Source organism: Esox lucius, chromosome 15 (assembly GCF_011004845.1).
Source record: "Esox lucius isolate fEsoLuc1 chromosome 15, fEsoLuc1.pri, whole genome shotgun sequence".
Taxonomy (NCBI): domain Eukaryota; kingdom Metazoa; phylum Chordata; class Actinopteri; order Esociformes; family Esocidae; genus Esox; species Esox lucius.
The window spans coordinates 19886765-19911654 of record NC_047583.1 but is presented as its reverse complement, the minus strand read 5'-3'; the positions used below and the strand labels follow the sequence as shown (position 1 = coordinate 19911654).

At 45.6% G+C, this 24890-nt stretch overlaps 1 protein-coding gene across 2 annotated transcripts in view; it reads left to right on the top strand.

Annotated features, from left to right (window-relative positions):
- Positions 1 to 24890, top strand: part of itsn2b (intersectin 2b) — a 33076-nt gene that overhangs the window by 698 nt on the left and 7488 nt on the right. The window contains exons 2-27 of one of the 2 annotated variants that reach the window (XM_034297354.1): positions 7276 to 7351; positions 8822 to 8914; positions 9136 to 9384; positions 9463 to 9717; positions 10656 to 10686; positions 10837 to 10979; positions 12340 to 12403; positions 12509 to 12646; positions 12732 to 12820; positions 13104 to 13366; positions 13442 to 13591; positions 13746 to 13886; positions 13980 to 14067; positions 14559 to 14698; positions 15513 to 15652; positions 15923 to 16752; positions 16977 to 17101; positions 17241 to 17455; positions 17823 to 17916; positions 18760 to 18956; positions 19950 to 19990; positions 20164 to 20330; positions 20795 to 20840; positions 21123 to 21244; positions 21355 to 21451; positions 21547 to 21741. In XM_034297354.1, coding sequence (XP_034153245.1) covers positions 7345 to 7351; positions 8822 to 8914; positions 9136 to 9384; positions 9463 to 9717; positions 10656 to 10686; positions 10837 to 10979; positions 12340 to 12403; positions 12509 to 12646; positions 12732 to 12820; positions 13104 to 13366; positions 13442 to 13591; positions 13746 to 13886; positions 13980 to 14067; positions 14559 to 14698; positions 15513 to 15652; positions 15923 to 16752; positions 16977 to 17101; positions 17241 to 17455; positions 17823 to 17916; positions 18760 to 18956; positions 19950 to 19990; positions 20164 to 20330; positions 20795 to 20840; positions 21123 to 21244; positions 21355 to 21451; positions 21547 to 21741 — 4120 coding nt within the window. In that variant the 5' untranslated portion in view covers positions 7276 to 7344. Of the gene's footprint in view, positions 1 to 7275; positions 7352 to 8821; positions 8915 to 9135; positions 9385 to 9462; positions 9718 to 10592; positions 10687 to 10836; positions 10980 to 12339; positions 12404 to 12508; positions 12647 to 12731; positions 12821 to 13103; positions 13367 to 13441; positions 13592 to 13745; positions 13887 to 13979; positions 14068 to 14558; positions 14699 to 15512; positions 15653 to 15922; positions 16753 to 16976; positions 17102 to 17240; positions 17456 to 17822; positions 17917 to 18759; positions 18957 to 19949; positions 19991 to 20163; positions 20331 to 20794; positions 20841 to 21122; positions 21245 to 21354; positions 21452 to 21546; positions 21742 to 24890 lie in introns of both variants that reach the window. The other variant, XM_029125722.2, reaches the window with a different exon arrangement.

The following is a 24890-nucleotide window of genomic DNA, read 5'->3' as shown; positions in this document are numbered from 1 at the left end:
GAGTGTTCTATGAAGTAGTTAAGCATTCTGCACTCCAGGTCTCCACTTTTCGTAAAGTGGAGTTCATTATAGTCCTCTGTAAGCAAAGTAGCTCTTATTGCTGCTGTTAGTCTACATTGTAAATTAATTATACTGGTAGATTACTCAGTCATTATTATATCAGGTCATTCCAAACAGGCTATGTTCATACATCCGTGAGCACAACTATCAGATTTTTACTAGCTGCCTTGGGTTTATCTATCATCAGGCCTGTATTAATTTGGGTAGCGCAGACTCACATGGACTCTGTGTACACAAGATGAAGACTGAAGCTTATTTAACTGTCAAACAGGCTGCACACAACCTACTTTGTTTTCTGTAACTTTAGGGCCATGAACAACAGAGCTAGTGTGGAACAAGGGGATAAATAGAGCCGTGTCAGGGGACAAGGGCCTGTTTGGCTGTGGTCCAAGATGCCTTGTGTTAACTGCCTGTCACACCCCTAGGCTGAGGGACAGTGGTGGTCATCCTTTTGTCACCTCTCTCCACTGTCACGATCTTTGTGGGATTTGTGCTGATGCACAAAATGGCTGCTGTGGCAATCCAGGTGGGCACTAAGGCCTACACGGTGTTGGCGTGTGAGCTCTATTACAGAACCAACCCCTTGTAGTGTGAAACGCTGAGGCCCGTGGGAAAATGGTGTCTGTGATTATTTTGGTGAAAGCCACAGATGTTTCAAGATATCCAGCTTTACACAAAGTAACTCACTGCGCCCACTGGTGTTCTCTAATGATCTCTAGGCTTATGATACAAGAACTGGATGGTCTTATTACTTCAAGGTGATCTGGGTGATATTGAAGCAAGTAGGCTAAGTCTTTGTTGATTTGATTGACTGGTACCAGGAAGAGGGACCGTATCTCCTCGATATTGGCCTCTCTTCGCTGGTTACCAGTTAAATATAGAATGGATTTTAAGGGGCTGTTACTTGTTTTTAAGTAATTACATGGATTGACTCCATTGTATATTTCAGATCTCCTTACGCCGTATCACTCTCCCAGGCCCCTTAGATCATCAAACCAGTTCAAATCTCCTTATGCCGTATCACTCTCCCAGGCCCCTTAGATCATCAAACCAGTTCAAATCTCCTTATGCCGTATCACTCTCCCAGGCCCCTTAGATCATCAAACCAGTTCAGATCTCCTTATGCCGTATCACTCTCCCAGGCCCCTTAGATCATCAAACCAGTTCAGATCTCCTTATGCCGTATCACTCTCCCAGGCCCCTTAGATCATCAAACCAGTTCAAATCTCCTTATGCCGTATCACTCTCCCAGGCCCCTTAGATCATCAAACCAGTTCAAATCTCCTTATGCCGTATCACTCTCCCAGGCCCCTTAGATCATCAAACCAGTTCAAATCTCCTTGTGCCGTATCACTCTCCCAGGCCCCTTAGATCATCAAACCAGTTCAGATCTCCTTACGCTGTATCACTCTTCCAGGCCCCTTAGATCAAATCACTGTCAAATCACTTCCTTTTAACCATTCCACAATCTCCGCTGAAAACAAAAGATGATGGTGCCTTTTCGGTTGCGGCCATAGACTGTGGAATAAACTGCCCATTATTATCAGGTCATCCCCCACCACCGAGACATTTAAGTCTTGTCTTAAAACATATTTTTATTCTTTGGCATTCAAGTCAGTTTAGGAACATTCATGCGTAACGGTCTGGTTTGTTTCTTGTTTCTATTTCTTGTTGTATGTTTTTATAGATTGCATAACTTTGTACAGGACTTGGTCCAGCATTGGTTGTTTTTAAATGTGCTTTATAAATTGACTTAACTTCACTTGACTTTGTGGAAACTCTTTCAAACTCTGGTTAGCATATCGCCAGCTGTGATCTGGGCTGTGATCAGGGAGAGTTTTAATTTGGTCCAGTCCAGCTCAAAACCAATTAGCCTTAATCTAGAACAGAGATGATCCAGTCTAGAAGAGATCATATAAACTAACTCTGATCTCTGTGGCTCCCTGGGCAGACCCGGGCGTGTGGGCCGGCGGGGGTCCAATCCAGTTACATTCAGGTTCACACAGATAAGCACTACAGGCCCCAAGAGGTTCTTTACACGTCAAGGAGCATACAAACATGCTCTCCCAATCCTCCACACAGGCCTGTCTTAGAGTTACGCCTGGTGGATGGAACCACCCAAAGTCTCCAAGGCGAAACAATGGAGGGAGAGTGAAGGAGAAGCATGTCTTGAAATAAAGAAAAGTAAACACCACTAAGCCAATAGGAGCTTTTGCAATAGGTCAACTGCAGTGGTAAACTGTTCATTTCAAGTACAGTCTGCGGTGTGGTGCTTCTTTTCCAAAGAGTCACAGTACCTTCGTGCAGTGCCTTTGGGAAGTAATCAGACCCCTTCTCCAAATCTTTTATTATTATGAACCTAATTTATAGTTGATTTAATACACATTTCTGCCACAAATCTACACATGATATCCCATAATGACAAAGAAGACACATTTCTAGAAATATGTGCAATTTTATTGAAATATGAAAAACTGAAATATCTCATTTACATGAGTGCTTCTCAGTGGCCCGGACTGGGAGACTGGTGAGGATTGAGGGAAGAATTAACAAACCAAAACACAGATGTCCTTGAAAACCTGATTGAGAGCGCTCACAACTTTAGATTGGAAGGAATATTCAACTTTCAACATGACCTGAAGCACACAGTCTAGAAGAGAACACTGGAGTGGCTTGGGCCAAAGCCCAGAATTAGATCCCCATTGAACATGTTGGGAGACCTGAAGATCGTAGTTCACCGATAATCCCCATCTAATCTTATAGAGTTTAGAGGAAAAATAGGACTAATTGTTGAAATTCGCAAATTCAGGAGTGCAATGCTGGTAGAGGAATATCCAACAAGACATTAAGCTTTGATTGCTATCAAAGGCGCTTCTACCAAGCACTGGATAAAGGGTTTCAATACTTATGTACATGTGGTATTCAATAAATGATTCAATAAAATACATTTCCCAAAAAAGGGGAAGAACGTGAAGGCGTATGAATTCTTTCCAAAGGCACTGTATATCACCACGGTTACTTCAGCTTTAGGCCCCCCCCCCTGGCCTTCCATATGCACCTTACGTCAAAATTTATCTCCGTTCCCCTTCCCTCAGCTGTTTCTGTTCTCTCAGAACTACCAGTCTGCATTCCTGACCTGTGACAGACAGTATGACTCAGGGGTTGGGGGGGGGGGGGGGGGGGGGGGTGTGTGTGTGTGTGTGTGTGTGTGTGTGTGTGTGTGTGTGTGTGTGTGTGTGTGTGTGTGTGTGTGTGTGTGTGTGTGTGTGTCAGCTCTTTAGGAGAGAATCTAAATCCTCCAATGGAAATTATCTAGTCAAATAGGTACAAAAACTGACTGCATTGTTCCTACGCTCGCTTTCCTTCCTGTATGCTCTCTGAAGGCTTGCGTTTTATTTCATTTTTTAGTTAATTAATTCAGCCGACACTCTTATCCAGGGCACCATGCAGTAGGTTGCATACATTTTCAAGCATATTTATATATTTTATGTCGTGTTTGAACCCACAACCTTGAAGTCGTAAGCGCCAAGCACTAGCTTCTGAGCTTAATGGGATCCTTGGGTTTTGTAACACGTGTCTTACAGAGAGGAGAGCATGATGACAGGGTTGGCAGTGGTGACAATGATGTATTCGTCAGAGATCCCACACTGTTCTCTGTTGCTTTGTTCACTCATTGCCAACCTGGGTCTAAATGGTGTGTAGAATTGTGGACTTGACATTTCTGGATGTGGATCTCCTCTCAGTTAATGGTAAAAAAAAAATTCCCCCTGTGTTCTATGCCCCATTGACACGGAGACTCCAGTCCCCTGCTGTGACACTGAACATTCTGCTGTTTCATCTTGACCCTGCTCCTGATTTAACCACAGGATGCAAAGCACATTCAAATGACAGCGAGGTTGGGGGCGGGTTGGCCGGGGGCGAGCGCACAAATCTGCACCGATGAAGTAGACTGCTGCACATGTCTGTGGGCTCCACAGAGAGAAGGCAGTGTGTTTGTTCAACAGAAGCATGCGCCTACACAAACAGCCCTCTTTCCCATCGGACCCAATGGCTTTGTGAGGGAGAAGGTGAGACTTGGGTTCTCTGAGAGGGAGAGTGATGTCTAGGAGGACAGGACAGGAATACTGTGGATGGGAGTGGGTAATGATAGGAGAGGAGGAGCAGATGGCTAGCACACTCCCCATTGTGAGGACATGTTGCTTGACCACATTCTCTGGCACAACCCCCTCTCGTCTTTCCCTTCACCCAACACGGTTGTCGCACGGCTCACAAAAAAAAGAAATTGTGGCTTGTGGCAATAATCAGTAAGAATGTGTTTGTCAACTCAGTGCACCACTTGATAGAGCTGTGGATATGGGAATCCTTTTATTTGCATTTGGGACAAGAGAGCATTTCGATTTCAATTTGAAGGTAATGTTTGAAATGATATATCAACTGATTTACATTTTCCAGAACACAAACCCTTTCCTCCTTCCTGGAGTTATGACAATTGTTAGCTACCTAACACCATTAGCCTTGAGTTGGCTAGCTGCCAGATTCTCCTCAAAGGATGCAGCTAGATGTTAATTGTATTCTGTCATTATGACTTACTGGCTCTAAAAGCCATATTATAAATTTTTTTGCCTTTTAATGACTAAGTGCAAAGGTGATATGCATGCTCTGACCTTGCAGAAAATACAGCGTGTGTGTAGTATTGACATGATTAGGATACTATGCATTTTTGTTTTCCCATATTTAGTGTTTAAGCCTAATGTTAAATGACCTCATTCGTAATTGAGATGTCCCCAAGGACACGCATGCACCACTAACACACCCCTGTTACCCTTTACTGTTAAATCCTTATGTCCCCAAGGACACGCATGCACCACTAACACACCCCTGTTACCCTTTACTGTTAAATCCTTATGTCCCCAAGGACACGCATTCACCACCAACACACCCCTGTTACCCTTTACTGTTAAATCCTTATGTCCCCAAGGACACGCATGCACCACCAACACACCCCTGTTACCCTTTACTGTTAAATCCTTATGTCCCCAAGGACACGCATGCACCACTAACACACCCCTGTTACCCTTTACTGTTAAATCCTTATGTCCCCAAGGACACGCATTCACCACCAACACACCCCTGTTACCCTTTACTGTTAAATCCTTATGTCCCCAAGGACACGCATGCACCACTAACACACCCCTGTTACCCTTTACTGTTAAATCCTTATGTCCCCAAGGACACGCATTCACCACCAACACACCCCTGTTACCCTTTACTGTTAAATCCTTATGTCCCCAAGGACACGCATGCACCACTAACACACCCCTGTTACCCTTTACTGTTAAAACCTTATGTCACTAGGCTGATATGGCAAAGGGTTGTTGTGGGACTGGGTTCTAGAGCCCAAACCTTGAGCGTCCTGCAGGATTTCTTGTAGTTCTGTTGGTTTGTCGCTTTGTGGCTGAGTCATGCTACTGCCACAGGAAGAACCTTGGTGACTTAGAGTAGCCATACAGGAAATGCTGATATCCGTGGGTAACAGGAACAGGAAGAGTGCAGTAATTACAATTCTCAGTCCAATCCTTGTATGTCCTTACTAATGTGCCATGTCCCATTCTCTGGACCTTTTTGTTACTTTCTTTGGTACTTGTGTCTGCTTTGTCTGGACTTTTTTGGTACAACTCCATTTGCGGCGTTTTTGGAAGTAACGTCACTTCTTTGCTGTCATCGTGAGACAAAGGCTCAAAATTACAACACAAGTTTTTTGAAACTGTATGTTTTCAGCTATTCCAACCCATACTGTAGCCATATGTACACCAGAGACACCAGAGAGCTCACACCACTGGAGCGCACTGGGAGGGTTTTGGAAAGAGCTTCTGTTGGTACACCTTCCAGTCCAATATTCATTGTGAAGGTGTTTCCTGTGTTGCCCATCCTGTCGACCTCAGTCTGCTGCTACTTCGTGTTCTCCTCTACTCCTGCGCCTTCCCTTGAAGAAGTCAGGCATGTGGCTAAGGGGTAGTTCTCAGAAATACAAATCGTCCTGTGTTTTTTCCCTCCTAATCATTGATCTGCTATGCTCTGTCTTAAAAGAAGACAAACCTGTTTTGAACTCCAGCTGAAGGATGCATGTGTGGTTTTGGTGTTAAAAAGACTGAATATCTCCTGTAAGTTAGGTAACTATGTCCCTAACATATTTTCCCAAAAAGCATGTATTGTTGCGGGCGGGCATTAGTTTATTCCAGTTTACATAGTGTAACCTTTTGAAAGTCTTTCCCTTACCAAAGTTACCACATCACAGAGCACTGTTACAGCTGTAGAACATTTTGGTTGAGCATGGGGGAATGTGCCTGATTCAACCCATTCATGATCTTTTTTTAATAATTTTTTAATCAAAAACAGAAAGTAGTCTACAGTCAGAAGAAAATGATCTGCACATAAATATGTCAGATACATTTAGTAAAAATCTGTTGATGCCAAAGTTGCTTTGTGACTGTGGAGATGTAAATTGGACATTAAATGTGTTGTGTTGAGCTGTTAAAGACACATGTATCTCTGTGTTTGAGTTTAGTTTTTGCAACCATTTGTAAGAGACTGACTATATAATTAAGGAATGTGTTGCGTAGCAGTGGACTGGATTCTGTCTTTGCCCTGGGCAAGAACGTTTCACCCACATTTTCACAGGAGTGTGACTGTTCAGGGAACAAGGGCAGGAAGCTTTGTAGCAGTGGAGTTGGGACATGGCCATGTATTCATAATGAGTCAGTTTAAATGCAGCAGTGATCCATATGGGATGTAATGCTTTGAAACACCGCTCAGCTGTGTGTTATGTCTGTTCTCTGAGGTTAACAGTTTGCTGTGGTCAGGTGGTGCCAATGTAATGCTGCTGCTTTCTACTTTGCTGCCAAATAACTAGCTATTGTATTTAATTGATTCCAACTGTTCACCTTGGTGTTTTGTTCTAGCTTATATTGCATGTAAAACTGAGATTTATTTTTTAAACAAATGTTTTGCCAGTGTGGTTCGGCCATAAACGTGTCCCAGTCCAGGTGTCTGTGTTTTACTCCCTGAATGAAGAACATGAGAAACCCTCTTGAAACCTGCTGACCAATGAGAAACGGAGCAGCTGCTCCTCTCTCTTATTCGCTTTCTCTCTCAGCAGCTCCCTGCCCTGCCTTCATTATTAATGAGAGGACGTTTTGCTTGGTGTGTGTTTTGCAGATAGCTGCGCGCTAACCAGCCAGGGTTGAAGAACGGGAGTCCCACCCGCCCTCCCTGCCACCTGCAGCCATGAATGGTAAGACCCCTGCTTTATTACTGGGAGTGTGTGTCCTGTCGCTCTCTCCCTCAAGGGCACATTTGTCTGTCCCCTCCTTTCTCTTTCTGCTGAGTCTCTGTGTTCCCGCCTGTCCTCCAGTGCAGTAGTGTAGTGTGTGTGGCCCACTGTGCTGTTTACTGCAGCATCACTCTCTCTATCCAATTCCTTTACTGTCTACACAGTTCTATTTATACCAGTGCTATTCATACTACTGTTACTAATAATTGTATTTATGACACACTTACTCAAAACCCTTAGTGCTGCATGTATTTGTTTTACATCAAACATCTAGTATATATATATTAAGAGTTCACTGATTGCATGTGTATTCACCCCACTTGGACTTCCAATTGAAATGGATTTAATTGTGATTTCTTCTGTCAACAAATTATTTTGTGACTTAAGTGGAGGCATGATTTTCCTGAAGAGATGCTGTGTGTGTATTGTAGTTACCAGTCTACTAGCCTCTGGTCACAACAGCCGACTTGTCTTTATACTGTGCTCGAATACTTATTAAAAGAAAAAGTACCTCTACCATCCCCATTAAAACATTCAAGCTACAGTACCATTTCTATAGATTTCAGAACATTAAAATGTCAGTTAAAACTTTCTTAGCATCTGTGGCCTAAAGAAACATGCCAGAACCCCAGAGAGACAATGTTAGTTTTAATGTTGTCACACCACAAACATCGGCCGGCGGCTTGCTGGATAGGATCAATAGCCTAAAACAATGTGGTACTGGACAGTAAGCTCATTGTCTAGTTACAGTTCAATAAAGAAACCGTAAGGTTCCATGTTGCAGCACTGTAACAGCCTGGGTCAGAGACTGGTGCCCAGCTGTTCAGTAGACATTGATTGCATGGAAAAGCCACATGACACTAAAACCAGTTCACTCTAATCTTAATCTCTGTTTGTTTTTCTTTATCACTGCAATCTGTGGTTGAAACAGTAGATGTGATGTGGACAATAAAACAATAAAGATTGCCATGGTATTTCTATGTGTTTTTCTATCGTTCTGTCCTTATTCGTGCTGTTGCCCTGACTCCGTGAAGGTGGACCGAAGAGTGTGTTTGTCTATCTGCATCACGTGCTTTGTCCTGAGGTTATCTTGTGAAACCTGCCCTTTTTTTCAACAGCGGAACATAAAGGTTTTGGGTGTAAGTTGCTTAGCCTGTTTGAATATACAGGTTTTACTGTACTTCTTGGTCAAACATCCCTTGAAGGATAGATGAACAAGGAGAATTTGACCTTGTGAGGACGTTGGGCTGGTCTCCATGAGGAGTGTGGGACTAAATTAGGTATTCCAGGTTGGGGTCAGGTTCATTTTTAGAGGACATGTAGATTTTAAATGTGAATAATGTTTGTGTTCTTATGGACTTGTAGGGCTTTTCCTTGAAGGGTGGTAGTTAAATGGAAACGATAATTCCTCTCTCTGCTGTCTTTCTCCAGGTGGCGTCAGTGTGTGGGCGATCACTCCAGAAGAGAGGGACAAACATGATAAACAGTTTGACACCCTCTCTCCTGCCTTGGGCTACGTATTAGGTACCAAGACAACATATACATGCAACCACCACTTATATCTTCCTGTGATTTTCCCTTCATCTGTCCATGGTCTGTTTTCTTCTCCTTATGTGCTATTTCTAATTCTCTCACTCCGGCTCTCTCACTCTTGCTATTTCTCTCTCTTTTTTCACCTTTTTTCTTTTCTCCCTGTCACTGTCTTTTTCCTTCTCTGATCTCTGTGTGCTTTTCTGTCTCTCCAGGGGAACAGGCCAGAAAGTTCTTCCTGCAGTCTGGTCTGCCTTCCTCGGTGCTGGCAGAAATATGGTCCCTGGCTGACATGAATATGGATGGGAAGATGGACAGGTTGGAGTTCTCCATCGCTATGAAGCTCATCAAGCTCAAACTACAGGGCACTGCTCTTCCCTCGTCTCTACCAATCATCATGAAGCAGCCCCCAGTGCCCGCCCCTAACCCGGCATCAACTGGCACCATGTCCGCCTCACGCTATGGTAGACACACGTGCACACACACTCTTTCTCTGGATGTGGATGCTTTATCTCATGGTTCTGGTACTGTGTGTTCTCTAGGAATGGGCTCCATGCCAAACCTGTCCATGTCCGGAGGCCTCTCCATGCTCACCCCCATCCCTGTGACCTCTAACCTCTCACCCATGACCCCTATGACCAGCCTCACCCCCATGGTCCCAGTGGGGGGAGGAATGACACCTATGGTGGCGTCGTCGACGATGCCGATGCCCCTGCTGGTGCCCATGGGCAGCCCCGCTCTGCCCAACGGCACCATGGGTCTTTTACAGAACCTCCCACCAGGAAACATGGGGACAGGTGAGAGGAGGACTGAGCTGTTTTGGAACCACATAGAACCTAGATGGTGAAAGGAAATGGGGGGGGGGGGGGGGGGGGGGGGGGTCTAATGTAATGGCCTGTTGGCTTTCATGGCTTAACCTTTAGAAGTGTGATTGATGATGAATTTCGACTAAAAGCTGACTAATTGAGAGAGAATCTATTGCTCTCTCAACAGATTCAGACTCAACATTTCAGCATTATGCCCTCAGTATGTAAATACAGACATGTCAAAAACAGCTTTCATCACTGACAGCAGGTGATTCCAGTCTGTCATCAGTTCTTTAGCCAATCAGCGGTTTATTTTCTTAAACCTGCCAATAAACATACTCCCAATCGAAAACAAGTTAACAATTTAATTACAGAATATAACAATCAGTGTATGAATGAAAGGGCACGTCTGTCACCTGAAGATATCAGACAGGGGCCGTTAATAAATGTCCCCTCTCAGTGTGTTAACATTTCAATTCATACATTTCCTACATGGCATAGCCATTCATAAAACAGTGGGGCTGTCGTCAGTGCGCACTCTATGTAGTGAACAGCATAAAGGTGGCAGTGTTCTTGTTGAAGGGCTGCAGGAAAGTTATTTTTAGTTCTTCATTTAGGCTGTGTGGTGATACAGAGTTTGTTCTGTTTAGAGTTCCAGACTAAAACATTTTCATTCATTATTTTGTAATCTATCGAAGCCTGTTGGAAGCGGACATTAGGCTATTACCTCCCATACCTTATGGAAACAAAGGGAGAGTAGAAACTGCCTCCTTTCCCCAGCTGATATCATGGTGTATTTGTTATGTAACCATACAGTATTCATGTTAAATTGCTTTAACCTTTTTAACGTATGTATGTGTCTCAAGGCATGCCTCTCACTTTACCCTACAACTCCTCTCCTCTGGGCTTCTCTCCTGGGGTGAACAAAGCTACTTCACTGCTAGATCTGGGCTCAAGCAGGTAACTTGCACTCAACAAACACTTAGGAGTTGACCTAAATCTATACTAATTTACAGCAGATGCCAATGCACTATTGTAACATTGGCTAACTTCAATATGTAGTATGTTCTTTCTGTTTTACTGTTTTCTCTTCCTCCTCCCTCCCTCCAGCTCCAACTCTTCTTCTACCACGTCCCTGGCTGGTAGTTCTCCTAAGACTACTCCTTCTGACTGGGCTGTGCCACATGCCTCACGCCTCAAATACAGGCAGCAGTTCAACAGTCTTGACAAAAACATGACAGGATACCTTACAGGTGGGTGCTGCTGGGAAATGTAGGCAAACAGATTAGCAACTGTGGGACAGCTGCTAAAGGGTGTATACTGGTGATGCAGTCGTACTGTAGTTTACCACAATGGAAATAAGCCGTTGTCTTTTTAAAGGACCCCTTCAGACATTTTGAAATGTTACTTTGCTGATATGACATCCTGTGGCTGTATAGTATTGTAGTAGAATCTGAACATTGTGGTAGTAGAAGGCTGGACATTGTATTTACCTGCAAAAAATACGCATGCTATACTGACACATCCCAGGCGCTGGGTCGTTGGATAAATTAGCTATATCCTCCCCCTTTTTTTGTTGTTGACATCATTAGTGCTAATGTTGGGTTGTTTAGATAGCGCCCTGTTGACTTCCATTCAGTCCTGAAGTCCACCACAACGGGGAACTGAACACGAGGGCCTTCAGTGTAGAAAAGGAAGACGCACCAGGCGCAGAAAAACTGGGTGATCTCGTGACCTTACATACGTGTGTATGTGCCACCTGATCTGAAGCGTGTGTGGAATGCAGGGTGGGGATTTGTGTCCGCTTGATTGATGGCTTAACCTTTGTACGGTTTCTGTTTCATGACTTCCCTGATCACTTCCCTTGCAGCCTCTCTGTGGCCCTGGCTGTGTGCCTGGTTGTCCACACCTACCTTGTCCTCTCCCAAACCCTGATAAACTGGTTCTGGGATAAACTCATGGTTTCTAATACCAAACTTGGCTGCTGTGCCTAAATCCTTTTAATGATTCTTTGACATGGAGTGCTGTGTAAAAAAACAGCATTCCATGTCATTTTGATGCCCTTTTTGGATTTAATCGGAAATATCTTTAAGTTTGAGTCAAGGGTTTTTGTCATTCAAATAATATGGTAAAGATACTAAAATATTATCAAAATGATGAAAACAGGCAACAAAATGGCCTTACATTTTAGTCACATTTCAGTCATCTGATTTCCTCATCAAATAAGATAAACCAACATAAAAAATGATTGTTGTCCTCTAATCTCATTGTCGTACCCGGCTCATTTGAGATGGTTGCTTGATGAAAGTAGGCTTCATTTTTCAGTTATCACAGAGGATAAATCAAGTGTGCATCCAATGCCATGGCTTTCCTTGCATTCCAGCTAATTGGATAATAACAGAGGAGCTGATCACACTGTAAAACTCTCTTTCCAAAGACCTCATGTCCAGTAGCGTTAAGTCACAATAAATGTTATTTTGTTGTTGTTATTTATTTTTTGTCACTAGTTGTCTTGTCAATTGCCACTAAAAATAGATATTAAATTATTATTTTTGTCACAATTATTTTTGTGCATGTGTTTGTTTTTCTGTGGTGGGTGGGTGGTGGTTTTAGGGCAGCAGGTGAGGAATGCCATGGCAACCACTCTGCTCACTCAAACACAGCTGGCCGCCATCTGGTGAGTTCTTCATCGTCGTCGTTATCATCCTCATCACCACCCTCATCGTCATCGCCCTCTAAGCGCTGTAGCTGCATAAGAATGTGTGCTGATCTTTCCTGTCAGGAACCTGGCTGATGTGGATAAGGATGGAAAGCTGAGGGGAGAGGAGTTCATTCTGGCCATGCATCTAGTGGACATGGCCAAGACAGGCCAACCCCTTCCGCTCACCCTGCCCACAGACCTAATACCGCCCTCACAAAGGTCAGTGCGCACGTACCCGCCGACGCGCACGCTGCCGACACGCAAGCGCACCCACCCACCTGACCCTCCCCTGTTTTTCTGGCAGGGCTGCTGTGAATGGGAACAGGGTGTCCCCCTACGCTGGCATCACCGAAGAGCTGGAGGCCGAGCCCCCGCAGAAAACCAAGAGCAACCGTATGTACAGCACACACAGGGTTTTAAAGGTTTCTAATATGTTGAGGTTACTAGCATTACTGTCCCCACTACACCGTCACACACACACCCTGATACGTTGTCCTTGGAACATGTAAGAGCTGCTGCATAGTACTGCTTATGAATCCAAGCTGTAACACCCAGCTCCTGTCTCTACCCACTTCACCTGTCCCTCTGATTCCTACGGACAGTAAAAGCATGGCGTTTTTTAAACCTGTCAGGTCTGGACTTACGGGTCTCCCCCCCGTCTCCCTTCCTCCCACAGTGTCTTTCGAGGATAAGTTCAAGGCCAACCTGGAGCGAGGGAATGCCGAGCTGGAGAAAAGAAGACAGGCTCTGCAGGAAGCACAGAGGAGAGAGGAGGAGAAACGCCAGCAGAAGGAGCGAGAGGAGCGGGAGAGGAGGGAGAGGGAGGCCAGGGAGCAGGAGGAGAGGAGGAAGAAAGAAGAGGAGAGGAGGCTGGAGCGGCAGAGGGAGCTGGAGAGGCAGAAGGAGGAGGAGCGACTGAAGGAGATTGAGCGAAAAGAGGTGATGATGCAACGTCATCAGGTGACAGTGCAGTGTGGATGTGAGCGTGTGTTTGACTGTGTCCGTCCTCCTCAGGCGGCGCAACGGGAGTTGGAGCGCCAGAGGAAAGAGGAGTGGGAGAGGAGGAGGAGAGGTGAGCTGCAGAGCCAGAAGAATCAAGAACAAGAAGACATCTGCACACTTAAAGCCAAGAAGAGGAGTCTGGAGATGGAGCTGGAAGCTGTGGTGAGGCCACCCAGAGACTTTCACAGACACCCACACACGTTGATATTTCTACATATGGGAGAACCCCAAAAAGTTAGTTACCAAAAAAACAACACAGCTAATCTGAATTATCAGGTTAGAGGTTTTATTTGTCCGAACCACATTTCTCTCGCAGGGGAGCAAACATCGACAGATCTCTGAGCGGCTGCGTGATGCTCAAACCAAGAGGAAGGTACAGCAGAGCGAGCTGGAGCTGATCAATCAGAGACGAGACGCGCGGCGACAGGACATCAGCTCCCTGCAGAGACAACTGGAGGTGTGTGTGCTCGCTCTGTCTGTCACTGTCAACTGTCCTTTGTTTTCTTCTTCCAGTCCTCCCCTGACGAGTGTACTGTCCCTGTGCTTTCAGGAGTACCAGAGGAAACTGTCCCAGCTCACTCCTGAACAGCTGAGGCTCAGTGAGAAACTGAGGAACATGGCCCTCAACAACCTGCCAGGTACGTGCTGAGGAGGGCTGTAGCTAGAACGGATGCTGCTAATGTCCAAGAGAATTCACACTCTCAATGAGACTTCTAACAAAAGACCCATCTGACTAGACCAGCTAACTAGTCAACAACAGCCTGGGACTACGTCCATGGCAGAGGGAGAAATCATTTGTGATATAGCTGTCACCTGGTTATCAGTGAAAGCACCGTTTTTACAGTGACTTTACAAAAATAACAAAATGCTTATGACTGCAGTCATGTCTTGTACATATACTAATTTCTCCGATCAGAAGGATTCTCCGAAGTCCCTCAACAAATTAACCACAACCAGTATATAAGACTGAAGTAGTGTGTTCATATGGGATATCGTCGGACTGGGCTGTGTAATGGCACTTTCTAAATATGTAAATCTAACAAAAGTGAATAGGACACCACCTATGAAGGCATAGTAAGCTGTACGAAACATTTCCCGGGTTGTAACTGTTCCTCCGGCCTTTGGTCAGCCTCCACCATGACCACCCTGAAGTGCACCGCCAGCGAGAAGGACGGAGCGTGTCGCAAACTGAAGCAGCAGCTCGATGCCCTGGAGATTGAGACGGCTGCTAAACTGGCTGACATGGACCAGTACCAGAACAACTTGCAGGTCCGAGCAGTACCGTGCGGCTATACCTGCTTACATCTATGTTTCAGTAATTATTAACGACACTCGCTCAGTACAAATTGAAAGTTTTTTTTCCTTGTAAAACATTGACATGTTAGTCACGTAGCAGACGCTTTTATCCTGAGCCAATTGTAGCTAGTAATAGTACTATAATCATGGTCCTAGCATGTCAAATATATCAGATGATGACAAAGTGGATGAGCTATCAGTGAAGTCATTGGTAGTATATATATTTATTTGAGGCAGGGCTAGAATGATTCAGTGTTTGAACTAATATGAATGATAAGCACGGCTTCTTTCTGTCTAACCTACTACTACAGAACTGGCCTTTTCTCTCCTTCCCTCTTCCTTTTATTCTCTTTGACACCGCCTGTTCCTGTTCCCCCTTCTCTCTAACCCCTCATCTTTCTGTCTGCCCTCTTCTTTCCTCCTTCCTCCACCACATTCTGAACCCCCCCCCCTCCCTATTCCTCCTCTCTCCTGGCCGGTCTCGCTGCAGTCCGGGGATGTTGATGACACTCTGCTACAGGGCCTCCTCTGTCTGCTCAACTGCCTTAGTAACCTCTTCTACCTCTTAAAGGTCCTCTCTCTCTCTCTCTGTCTTAACCACTGTCCTCCATGAAGTTCCCCTTGTTCTTTCTGAGACATCTGTGGGTGTGTAGTGTGCACTGTCACCTCTCCATTGTTGGTCTGTCTTGGAGAATGTTGTGCCTTTGCTTTTCTGACTACATGTCCCAGCATGCTAGTGTGTGAAATGTGCCCTCTGACGATGTTGTGTTGCGTACGGTCATGTCAGGATCTCCGGGACAGTCAGCGGAAGCAGCAGTCTGCTCTGGACAAACTTCGGAGCATCAAAGAGGACAAACGAAGAGAGCTGGAGAGACACAGGGAGCTAGAGGAGGAAAGGAAGAGGAGGGAGGAAGAGGAGGCTCTCCGGTAATACACCTGCCTGACTGCCCCCCCCCCCCCCCCCCACACACACACACAGACCTGCCTGTCTGCCCCCCCCCCCCCCCCACACACACACAGACCTGCCTGTCTGCCCCCCCCGCACGCACAGACCTGCCTGTCTGCCCCCCCGCACGCACAGACCTGCCTGTCTGCCCCCCCGCACGCACAGACCTGCCTGACTTCCACCCCCCCCCCCACGCACAGACCTGCCTGAATCTGATCTGTTTTGACACGTACCCCTGCCTCTTTCCCCAGACGTATTAAGCTAGAGAAGGAACGTCAGTTGCAGGAGAAGCTGCAGCGAGAGGAGGAGGAGGAGAAGCGGAGGCTACAGGAAGAGAGGGAAGCCAAACTCAGAGAAAAGGAGGAAAAGGAGAAGCAGGCCCGCATATTAGCCGCTAAAGAACAGGCCGAAAGGGAACGCCGTCTGAAGGAGGAGGAAGAGAGGAGAGCGCAGGAGAGGAGGCGGCAGGAGGAGAGGAGGAAACGGGAGGAAGAGGAACAGAAGAGGAGGGAGGAGGAGATGCACAAACTGGAGGAGGAGAGGAAAAGAAAAGAGGAGGAGCGGAGGGAAGAGGAGAGGAGGCGGCAAGAGGAGAGGAGGCGGCAAGAAGAGGAAGACCTGCGACGAAGAGAGGAGGAGAGGAAGAGATTAGAGGAGGAGAGGCTGAAGCGAGAGAAGGAGGAAGAGGAGAGGAGGCGCCAGCGGGCAGCAGAAGCCGCAATCCGAGACGCGGAGGAGAGGAAGAGAGTGGAGGAGGAGCGCAAGAGGAAGGAGGTGGAGAAGAGGCGTCAGGAAGAAGTGGACAGGAAGAGGCGCGAGGAGGAGAGGAGGCGACAGGAGGAGGTAGACAGGAAGAGAGCGGAGGAAGACCGGAAGAGAGCGGAGGAAGACAAAAAACGAGTAGAGGAGGAGAGAAAGAAGAAGGAGGAGGACGAGCGCAAGCTGAAGGAAGAAGCAAAGAGGAAGCTTGAAGAGGAGATGAGGAGAAGAGAGGAGGCTGCAGCGCGACAGCAGGGTGTGGGGAAGACTAACATCCACGAGAAACTGTCAGCCCTTCTCCGAGGACTAGAGGAGAGGAAAGGTAAAACCCAATATTTCAACACATTCAGCTGTTCTGTTTCATTCCCCTGTATTCACATACAGACCCAATATTTGAACACATTCAAACATAAAAAAAAAACTGTAGATCCATTTTTTGGATATTGAATACCAAGACTCTGCTCTGAGTGAAGTAATGGTCTGTAATCCAGGGTAGGGCAGAAATGGGTAGATTCAAGTATTTTTGTTTCCCAAACGTAAACCTAGGTGGTATTCAGCCTCAGGCCACAGAGCACAGGAAGTCTGCTGCGCTCACTTCCTTCCGGGCACTCTACCCGTTTACGGCTCGCAACCAGGACGAACTGAGTTTCGAGGCTGATGAGCTCATCGAGGTTAGAACCACAGAGATTATGAATTTATTTATGAATAAATGTAACCAACATTACATTTATGAATAGCTCTGTGCTTCTCTCTTGTCTGACCTTTTTGTGCCCATTAATTGATTGTGCGCGTGCATACGCGTGTGTCCAGGTGGATGAGAGTACAGAGCGGGAGCAGGGCTGGCTGTATGGTATGGGGAAGGCAGGGAAGATGGGATGGTTCCCAGAGAGCTACGTGGAGAGACAAGCCAAGCCAGAGAGTCCTACTTCTGTTACTACAGCAGCCCCCACTGCTGCCAACCCTCTGTATGCCAGTGTTGTTAAAAAGGCCCTCAAACCTCAGCTGTCCAATCCTAACAAAACAGGGTAGGTTGGCTCCTCGTGGGAACCCCAAATATTATTCCCATTCACAATCCTATTTATCATTACTCTAAACGTAACCAGTAACCGTCATGTGGTTTTAAAATAATCCTAGTCTTTTTTTTTTTTTTTATCTTTATCTAAACCAAAAGTAATTGTCCCCACAAAATCAAATGTTGATTGTTTCTTTTGCAGTTCTTGCAGTCCACAAATATAGTACAACCTACACACACACAGCATTCCTACCTATAGGTTCTTCGCATAGTTTTCCAATGGGTTTCCTTAAACCTGAGATGTTGAAATGACAGTTTATGCAACAAATGGACTAGTGACAGCTAAAAGTTTCTGACATTTGACCCTCAACATCTTCCAGTAAACCTGGGGGAGATGCTGCCATGCCAACGGAACAGAACTCTGCTTTCACTCCCACACATGCCCCGAACCACGCCCCCTCGGAACAGATACAGGTAGGGGAGAGTGGCGGAATGAGCCAATCAGAAGCTACTGATGAGTATGTGGCCATGATGTGGGTACTGTCAGTGTTACAATCGCTCTGCATCAGGTTCTCATATTTCATCTGTAGGAAACATTACCATTCTGTCCATTCAGGCAGATACCCACCCGTATAAAGGTTTAGTCTGTTAACACTAAAGGAATAGGGGCTGGTGTGCAGGTCTTTCCACTGTGTTGAAACAGCTGTCCTCACGTTTGCATTTAACTAATCCTAAAGCCTTTGACTAAATATTTTTGTTATTATTATAATCGGAATTAGTTTTTTTTTAAATAAATACATAAAACTTGTGTTTTGGTGATGTGCTGGTACCTTTAGCATGCAAGTCCTAAGCCAGACCTTGATTTTAATTTGTGGCCACTAGATGGCAGTAATATAGCTTAAAGCCATTTACAAACTGTAGATTTTTTTTCATTAGCTGGTCATCCTGAATTTATAAGATTCCCCACCCAGTTGTCTTCTTTTAAATAGTAGACCTCTCATTGACAATGTTAAATCCTCTCCCTAATTCTGCGTGCTGATTGCCCACACACTCAGACCATACAGGTTCCTTCCCCCTCGTGGACTTTTAGGTAAAGGAATATGGCACTTCAGACATTCACTCCAGTTGTTCCTACACCAATGTGGGTTTTGTAACTCCTGAGTTAGATTTAGAAAAAAGGCTGGTTTTATCACCTACAATATCTATATTTGATGATTGTCCCGCCCTATCCCTCCCCTTCTCCATCTGTCTCCGCCCCCCGTACTACCCACCTCCTCCCTGTCTCTGCCCCTCCATTCTCCCTGGCTCCTCCTCCAGTTGGTGGGTAATGTTCAGGCCCAGGCTCTGTGCTCATGGACAGCTAAGACGGAGAGTCACCTGAACTTCAGCAAGGATGACGTGATACGGGTGTTGGAGCAGCAGGAAAGCTGGTGGCTTGGGGAGCTCAACGGGGTGCAGGGCTGGTTCCCCAAAACATACGTCGCACTGCTGGGAGACAACGACCACACTAATGAGTAAATACACACAGTCTTTATTCCTGCTGGAGTCTGTCACCAGTCTGTTTCAGCTGCATTTTTGTCAATTATATCAATTCAGCTGACACTAGGACACTTGTTTCCCGAATTACCTCCCTGTATTTAGATCATTTAATTGAAACAGCCACAAATGAATGATTACAAAAAATAAAAAATAATCCCTAGTCATCTACCAATTTTGTAATGTCCAATTTGCGACAACTTCACTGAAGGTGCTGGAGAGTCGCAGATCAAAACCTATCCAGGGTAGAACATGTAGCCAAGCTGTAATGACTCTTATCACACCGCTCCTCTGGGAGGTTGTAGTTCGTGTGCACATGCTAGAGGAGAACACATTCCCCAGCCAACGACTGAGCTGACACGCTGCGGACGGTGACACGTCCAGGCAGCCCAGTCCAACCTCGACCCAGCCACCCCAGGCCTATTGGCTCTACCTTGTGGCTTAATGGTTCAGTGTATTAAGGCATTAAGAGATCCATATGAATAAATGATTCTGCGCTTCCTACACTGTCACAGCTTCAGCAGCGTGCACAGAGAACAGAACATTTCTGACCCACAGTGTGATAGTTCTGATCCGGTAACCCTCCGTAGGTTGGAAGAAATCTTTTTCATTCCACCCACCAGCTCAGCTGATTTCCTTTGCAATTCACTAGCTGGGAACTGTGGGTAGTTGACCCAGTGCAGCACTCGACCACACACACACACACACACACACACACACACACACACTTGTCTGTAAGTTGCCTTTGTTATCAGCTGTTCATCAGAGAAGGAATTCAGTCATGAGGGAGCATGTGTGTCCATCTGTGTATTATTGAGCGGTGTACCTGAAGGTGCGTGCGTGTGTGCGCGCACATGGTCACTGTGCCAAAGTCATCCAGCCACAGAAGAACTGGTCTTAAGATGGAAATGCATTTTCCTGATCTTGTTGAAATAGTTTGAATAATGAATCATTTATTTGTCACGTTTCAGACCAACGTTTTCCCCTCCGGATGGATCTGAGGTGACTGATGGTATGGCTTTTTCCACTGACTACGGCAATAGCCTCTCTGGCTTTCTTTCTCTCTCAAAAGGCATGTTTCAGGCAAACACAAACTCACCAATATTTCTCCGGTAGGTCACATTTTGAATCATCCAATCAGAACATCTCTCTGAGAGCTCCCACTGTTTTGTCTTGTCCAATCAGAGTACGTGGCGCTGTACACCTATGAGAGCCCAGAGCCTGGTGACTTGACATTCACCGAGGGTGATGTCATCCTGGTGACCCAGAGAGAGGGAGAGTGGTGGAGAGGGGGCATCGGAGATCGTACTGGGGTGTTTCCTTCTAACTACGTCAAACCCAAAGAAGCTGATGTAAGTTTTAGGATGAGATGAGGTCCTGGTCCACACCTGCGGATTACCTGGTTTGGGGGGCCCGTTGCTCTCCCTGTCCTTGTCCACCTGGTCATACTTCTGACCTAGTCTAAAATCAAATAGACTCTGGATTTAGCCTGGAGAAATTTTTTTATTATTCCAATTGGACTCTTAATATCTCACCCGGCACAGCCAGAAGAGGACTGGTTACCCCTCTGAGCCTGGGTCCTCTCTAGGTTTCTTCCTAAAATTCAACCTTCTTAGGGAGTTTTTCCTAGCCACTGAAATTCAACACTACTTTTGTTTGCTCCTTGGGGTTTAAGGCCGGGTGTCTCTGCAAAGCACTTTGTGACAACTGCTGTGTAAAATACATTTGATTGATTGATTGAAGAGTCCTACACACTCCCCGATGACGGAGCAGGAACAACAGCCCAGCCTAACTTACACCTTATTTGTTTTTTCAGACATCCAGCAGCTCTGGGAAGTCCGGTCAGCCTGTGAAGAAGCCAGGTACAGTTAACTGGACAAATAATTCCACACACACTGTTTGAAAAGCAGCGTGGTTGTCCTGTGCTCACTGAAGATCCAGCGGAATTGTGAATTTGGCTTTTAGCCCAGTGTCCTAGCTTATGTTTCATATCATCCTGGCCAAATCGTCCTTTTCTATTGGCTCATTCACCCCTCTCTTTCCTTTTGTAACAATTATAGCTGCAAATGAGAATGTGTTAAAATGTTTTATTTATTTCAATTTCATGCCCCCGTGCGTGCGTGTGCGTGCGTACGTGCCTGCAGAGATAGCCCAGGTGAGCACAGCGTACACGGCCACAGGGACAGAGCAGCTCAGCTTGGCGCCAGGACAACTCATCCTTATTCTCAGCAAGAACCCCACCGGCTGGTGGCTCGGAGAACTGCAGGTCGGCAATTGACTCCTCGATTAACGGAGTGACGTGTAGTTGTGGTTTAGATGGACGTGAAATGGCGCCAGGTCATTTTGGGTTAGTGATTGACTGATGGTCTCTCCCAGGCCCGGGGGAAGAAGCGTCAGAAGGGTTGGTTTCCTGCCTCGCACGTCAAAATGCTGGGGTCCAATAGTGGGAAGTCCACGCCAGCGCCTCAACCAGGTATGACACACACCCGTAGAAACGTGCACCTTTTAGTAGGCTGGAGTGGAAAAAGCATGGCTCTAGTCTCCGACCTCTCCTCCCCCCTCCCCCAGTCTGTCAGGTTATTGCCATGTACGACTACAAGGCCGCCAACGAGGATGAGATGAGCTTCTCCAAAGGCCAGCTGATCAGTGTGTTTGACAAGAACGACCCCGACTGGTGGAAGGGGGAGGTCAACGGGGTCACCGGCCTGTTCCCCACCAATTACGTGAAGATGACCACCACCGAGACCGACCCAAGCCAGCAATGTGAGTACCCTGCATTCATTTGTTTCATTTCACAACCTCGCCATTTCTCAATGCGTTTTCTCATGCCAGTAGACGTGACGGGTATATGAAAGATGTTAGTCTTCCCCATCCAATAGGTGAGTCAAACCAGTCCAGGAGTTGGTGCTAAGGTTCGGTTCACAGTTCTGAAGCAGTATTACACCATTGGATGAAATAGCCTTTCCCTGCTCTTGATCTATTTTCATTCGCCAATCCATCCATTCTTTTCACTCACTGTTTCCTTTCACTTCTCTCCCTCTTTTCCCTCCCTCCCTCCCTGTCTGCCCTTCGTCTCTCTCTGTCTCTGTCTCTGTAGGGTGGTAGCCTCTCCTCCTGCTTTCCGTCTCTGAGACCCATATCACGCTAACATGGGCCGGATTGTCGGAAGCCCCTTTCCTTTACTAACCTCTGACCCCTGTTTGGCCATTCTTGTCTACCCTTTGACCTTCTGCCTGTGTGTTTTTGGAGGAGGATATCCTTCACCACAGATCTGGTTTCACATAGTGCTAATGAATCGATTTAGGCAATTTTGTCTATTTTTATTTTTTCGTCCAGTGTTTTGGTGTCTTTTTCATGCACAGCTGTTTCAAATGGCCAAAGCCTGACGGTGAGTGTATAATGTCCAAATGCTGTGTTATGGCACAAAAACTACTTTTCTACCCCTTTTGGGGCCCCAAGGACCAGGGGGAAGTGAACCAGATCCTGGGTCTGTGGTTAAGGGGGTGTTTCTGTGGTCTTGCTCCATACTCCCACTTGATGTCTTACCTGGGACTGAATCACTGTCTGTCTGTCTCCCTGCCTTCAGCATTGCAATTCAATTACTTTATTACGTTTTGGTTCTGATGCCGATCTCTCAGTTCATTGGGCATAACAAAAAGGGTAACTGTTGGTCTTTTCATGTGGAGTTCTAGAGATGGATTATATGACCGGCTGATGGAAAAAAAAAAAAGGATTGTTAAATTAGTGTAGATCAGTGTTTCTCAGTGTAAGGGATGTAACCCCATTTGGCATGACCTGGTTTTTCAATGGGGTCGCAAGGACAATCTGGAAAAGGTTACTTGGGTCCTAGTATCCAGGTTACCTCATTAGCATCCTGTACTCTCTATGCAGTGATAGTTAACAAATCCGTTTATTTTGTCTTCATACAGTTGGGTCTAACATTTTACTCATTGCTTATAACCGCAGGCCACAAATCTGTTTCTTTTTCCCTCCCACTTTCCTCCCATTCTCTCCTTCTGAGACAAAATAGCTAATTATTTAGGCTACTAAAGTCAGTCATAAGTTGACATTGCTGGTTCAACTGGAATGATTCAACATTATCGTCATTCAGGCGTAACAATAAATGTTCTCATCCCACTGTGTATTCAGAAGCCATACCAGGAGAGATTGCAATTCCTCAGAAGTCTTTGAATCATATCTCTTTGAGCTTTGCTGTGTCAGGAGCATAGCAGACCAACCGGATACAATTGCAACCTGGCATTGACTATGTTCTTATGAATCCCAATTATTTTTCTATGCTGGGTGCCTATGCTGTTTCAGTGCATGATTGCTTAAGCCTGAGTGAATCAGCTCACTGCTCTAAAAGTGAATGGAAACAATCTTATCTATGCAATCAAGCACCGTGCTTGGGTTGTACTGCTTTCTCAGAATCCATTGTGCTAGGGGCTTGTCCCAGCTCCTCACACACCATGGGTGTGTTGCTGATTGTTGAGTTTCTCTCCGATTCCTCAATGAAAGGAGATATTAAAGGCTGTTTTTTAAATGAAAGCATCGTGTGTCATTGTCGTTCCTGAGTGAATGCCAGGACAGCGTTGAAAGTGCCATGGTTCATCTGCAGAAGGGATCAGTGTGTGTATTAACAGTCAACACAGAATTATCATTCACACTTTCAGAAGGAGAATACAGCATTTGGACAGAGCTGCTTAGACGTCAACTACATTATACATAGTACATAATACATAGCAGTGGATTTCTTTATATAAAAAGAAACAACCAAGGAGATCAACAGTGAAGTGCAGGTTTCACCTGGGAATTAGGTTCTATCTACAGTGGATATAAAAAGTCTAAACACCCCTGTTAAAATGCCAGGTTCTTGTGATGTAAAAGAATGAGCCAAAGATAAATCATGTCAGAACCTTTTCCACCTTTTAATGTGACCCATAACGTGAACAATTGAAAAACAAACTGAAATCTTTGAGGGGGAAAAAAGAAAAAACTCACAATAACCTGGTTGCATAAGTGTGCACACACTTAATATAATACTTTGTTGAAACAACTTTTGATTTTATTACAGCACTCAGTCTTTTTGGGTGGGAGTCTATTAGCATGGCACATCTTGACGTGGCAATATTTGCCCACTCTTCTTTGCAAAAGCGCTCCAAATCTGTCAGATTGCGAGGACATCTCCTGTGCACAGCCCTCTTTAGATCACCCCACAGATGTTCGATTGGATAATTCAGGTCTGGGCTCTGGCTGGGCCATTCCAAAACGTTAATCTTCTGGTGAAGCCATGCTTTTGTGGATTTGGGTCGTTGTCGTGCTGAAAGGTAAATTTCCTCCTCATCTACAGCTTTCTAATGGAAGCCTGAAGGTTTTGTGCCAGAATTGCCTGGTATTTGGAACTGTTCATAATTCCCTCCACCCTGACTAAGCCTGCCACCACCATGCACTGTGGGTATGGTGTTCTTTGGGTGATGTGCAGTGTTGTTTTTGCAACAAATATACCTTTTGGAATTATGGCCAAAATGTTCAACCTTGGTTTCATCAGACCATAACACATTTTCCCACGTGATGTTTGTTTTTGCAAACTTCAGCCAGGCTTGGATGTTTTTCTTTGTAAGAAAAGGCTTCCGTCTTGCCACCCTACCCCATAGCCCATTCATATGAAGAATACGGGAGATTGTCACATGTAGCACAGAGCCAGTACTTGCCAGAAATTCCTGCAGTTCCTTTAATGTTGCTGGAGGCCTCCCTGAACAGTTTTCTTCTCGTCTTTTCATTAATTTTGGAGGGAGGTCCAGTTCTTGGTAATGTCTCTGATGCTTTGGAAGCTCTCTGCGGAACATGGCTTTTGCTCTGAGATGCAACTAAGAAAATGTCAGGAAAATCGTACTAGAACAGCTGAACTTTAT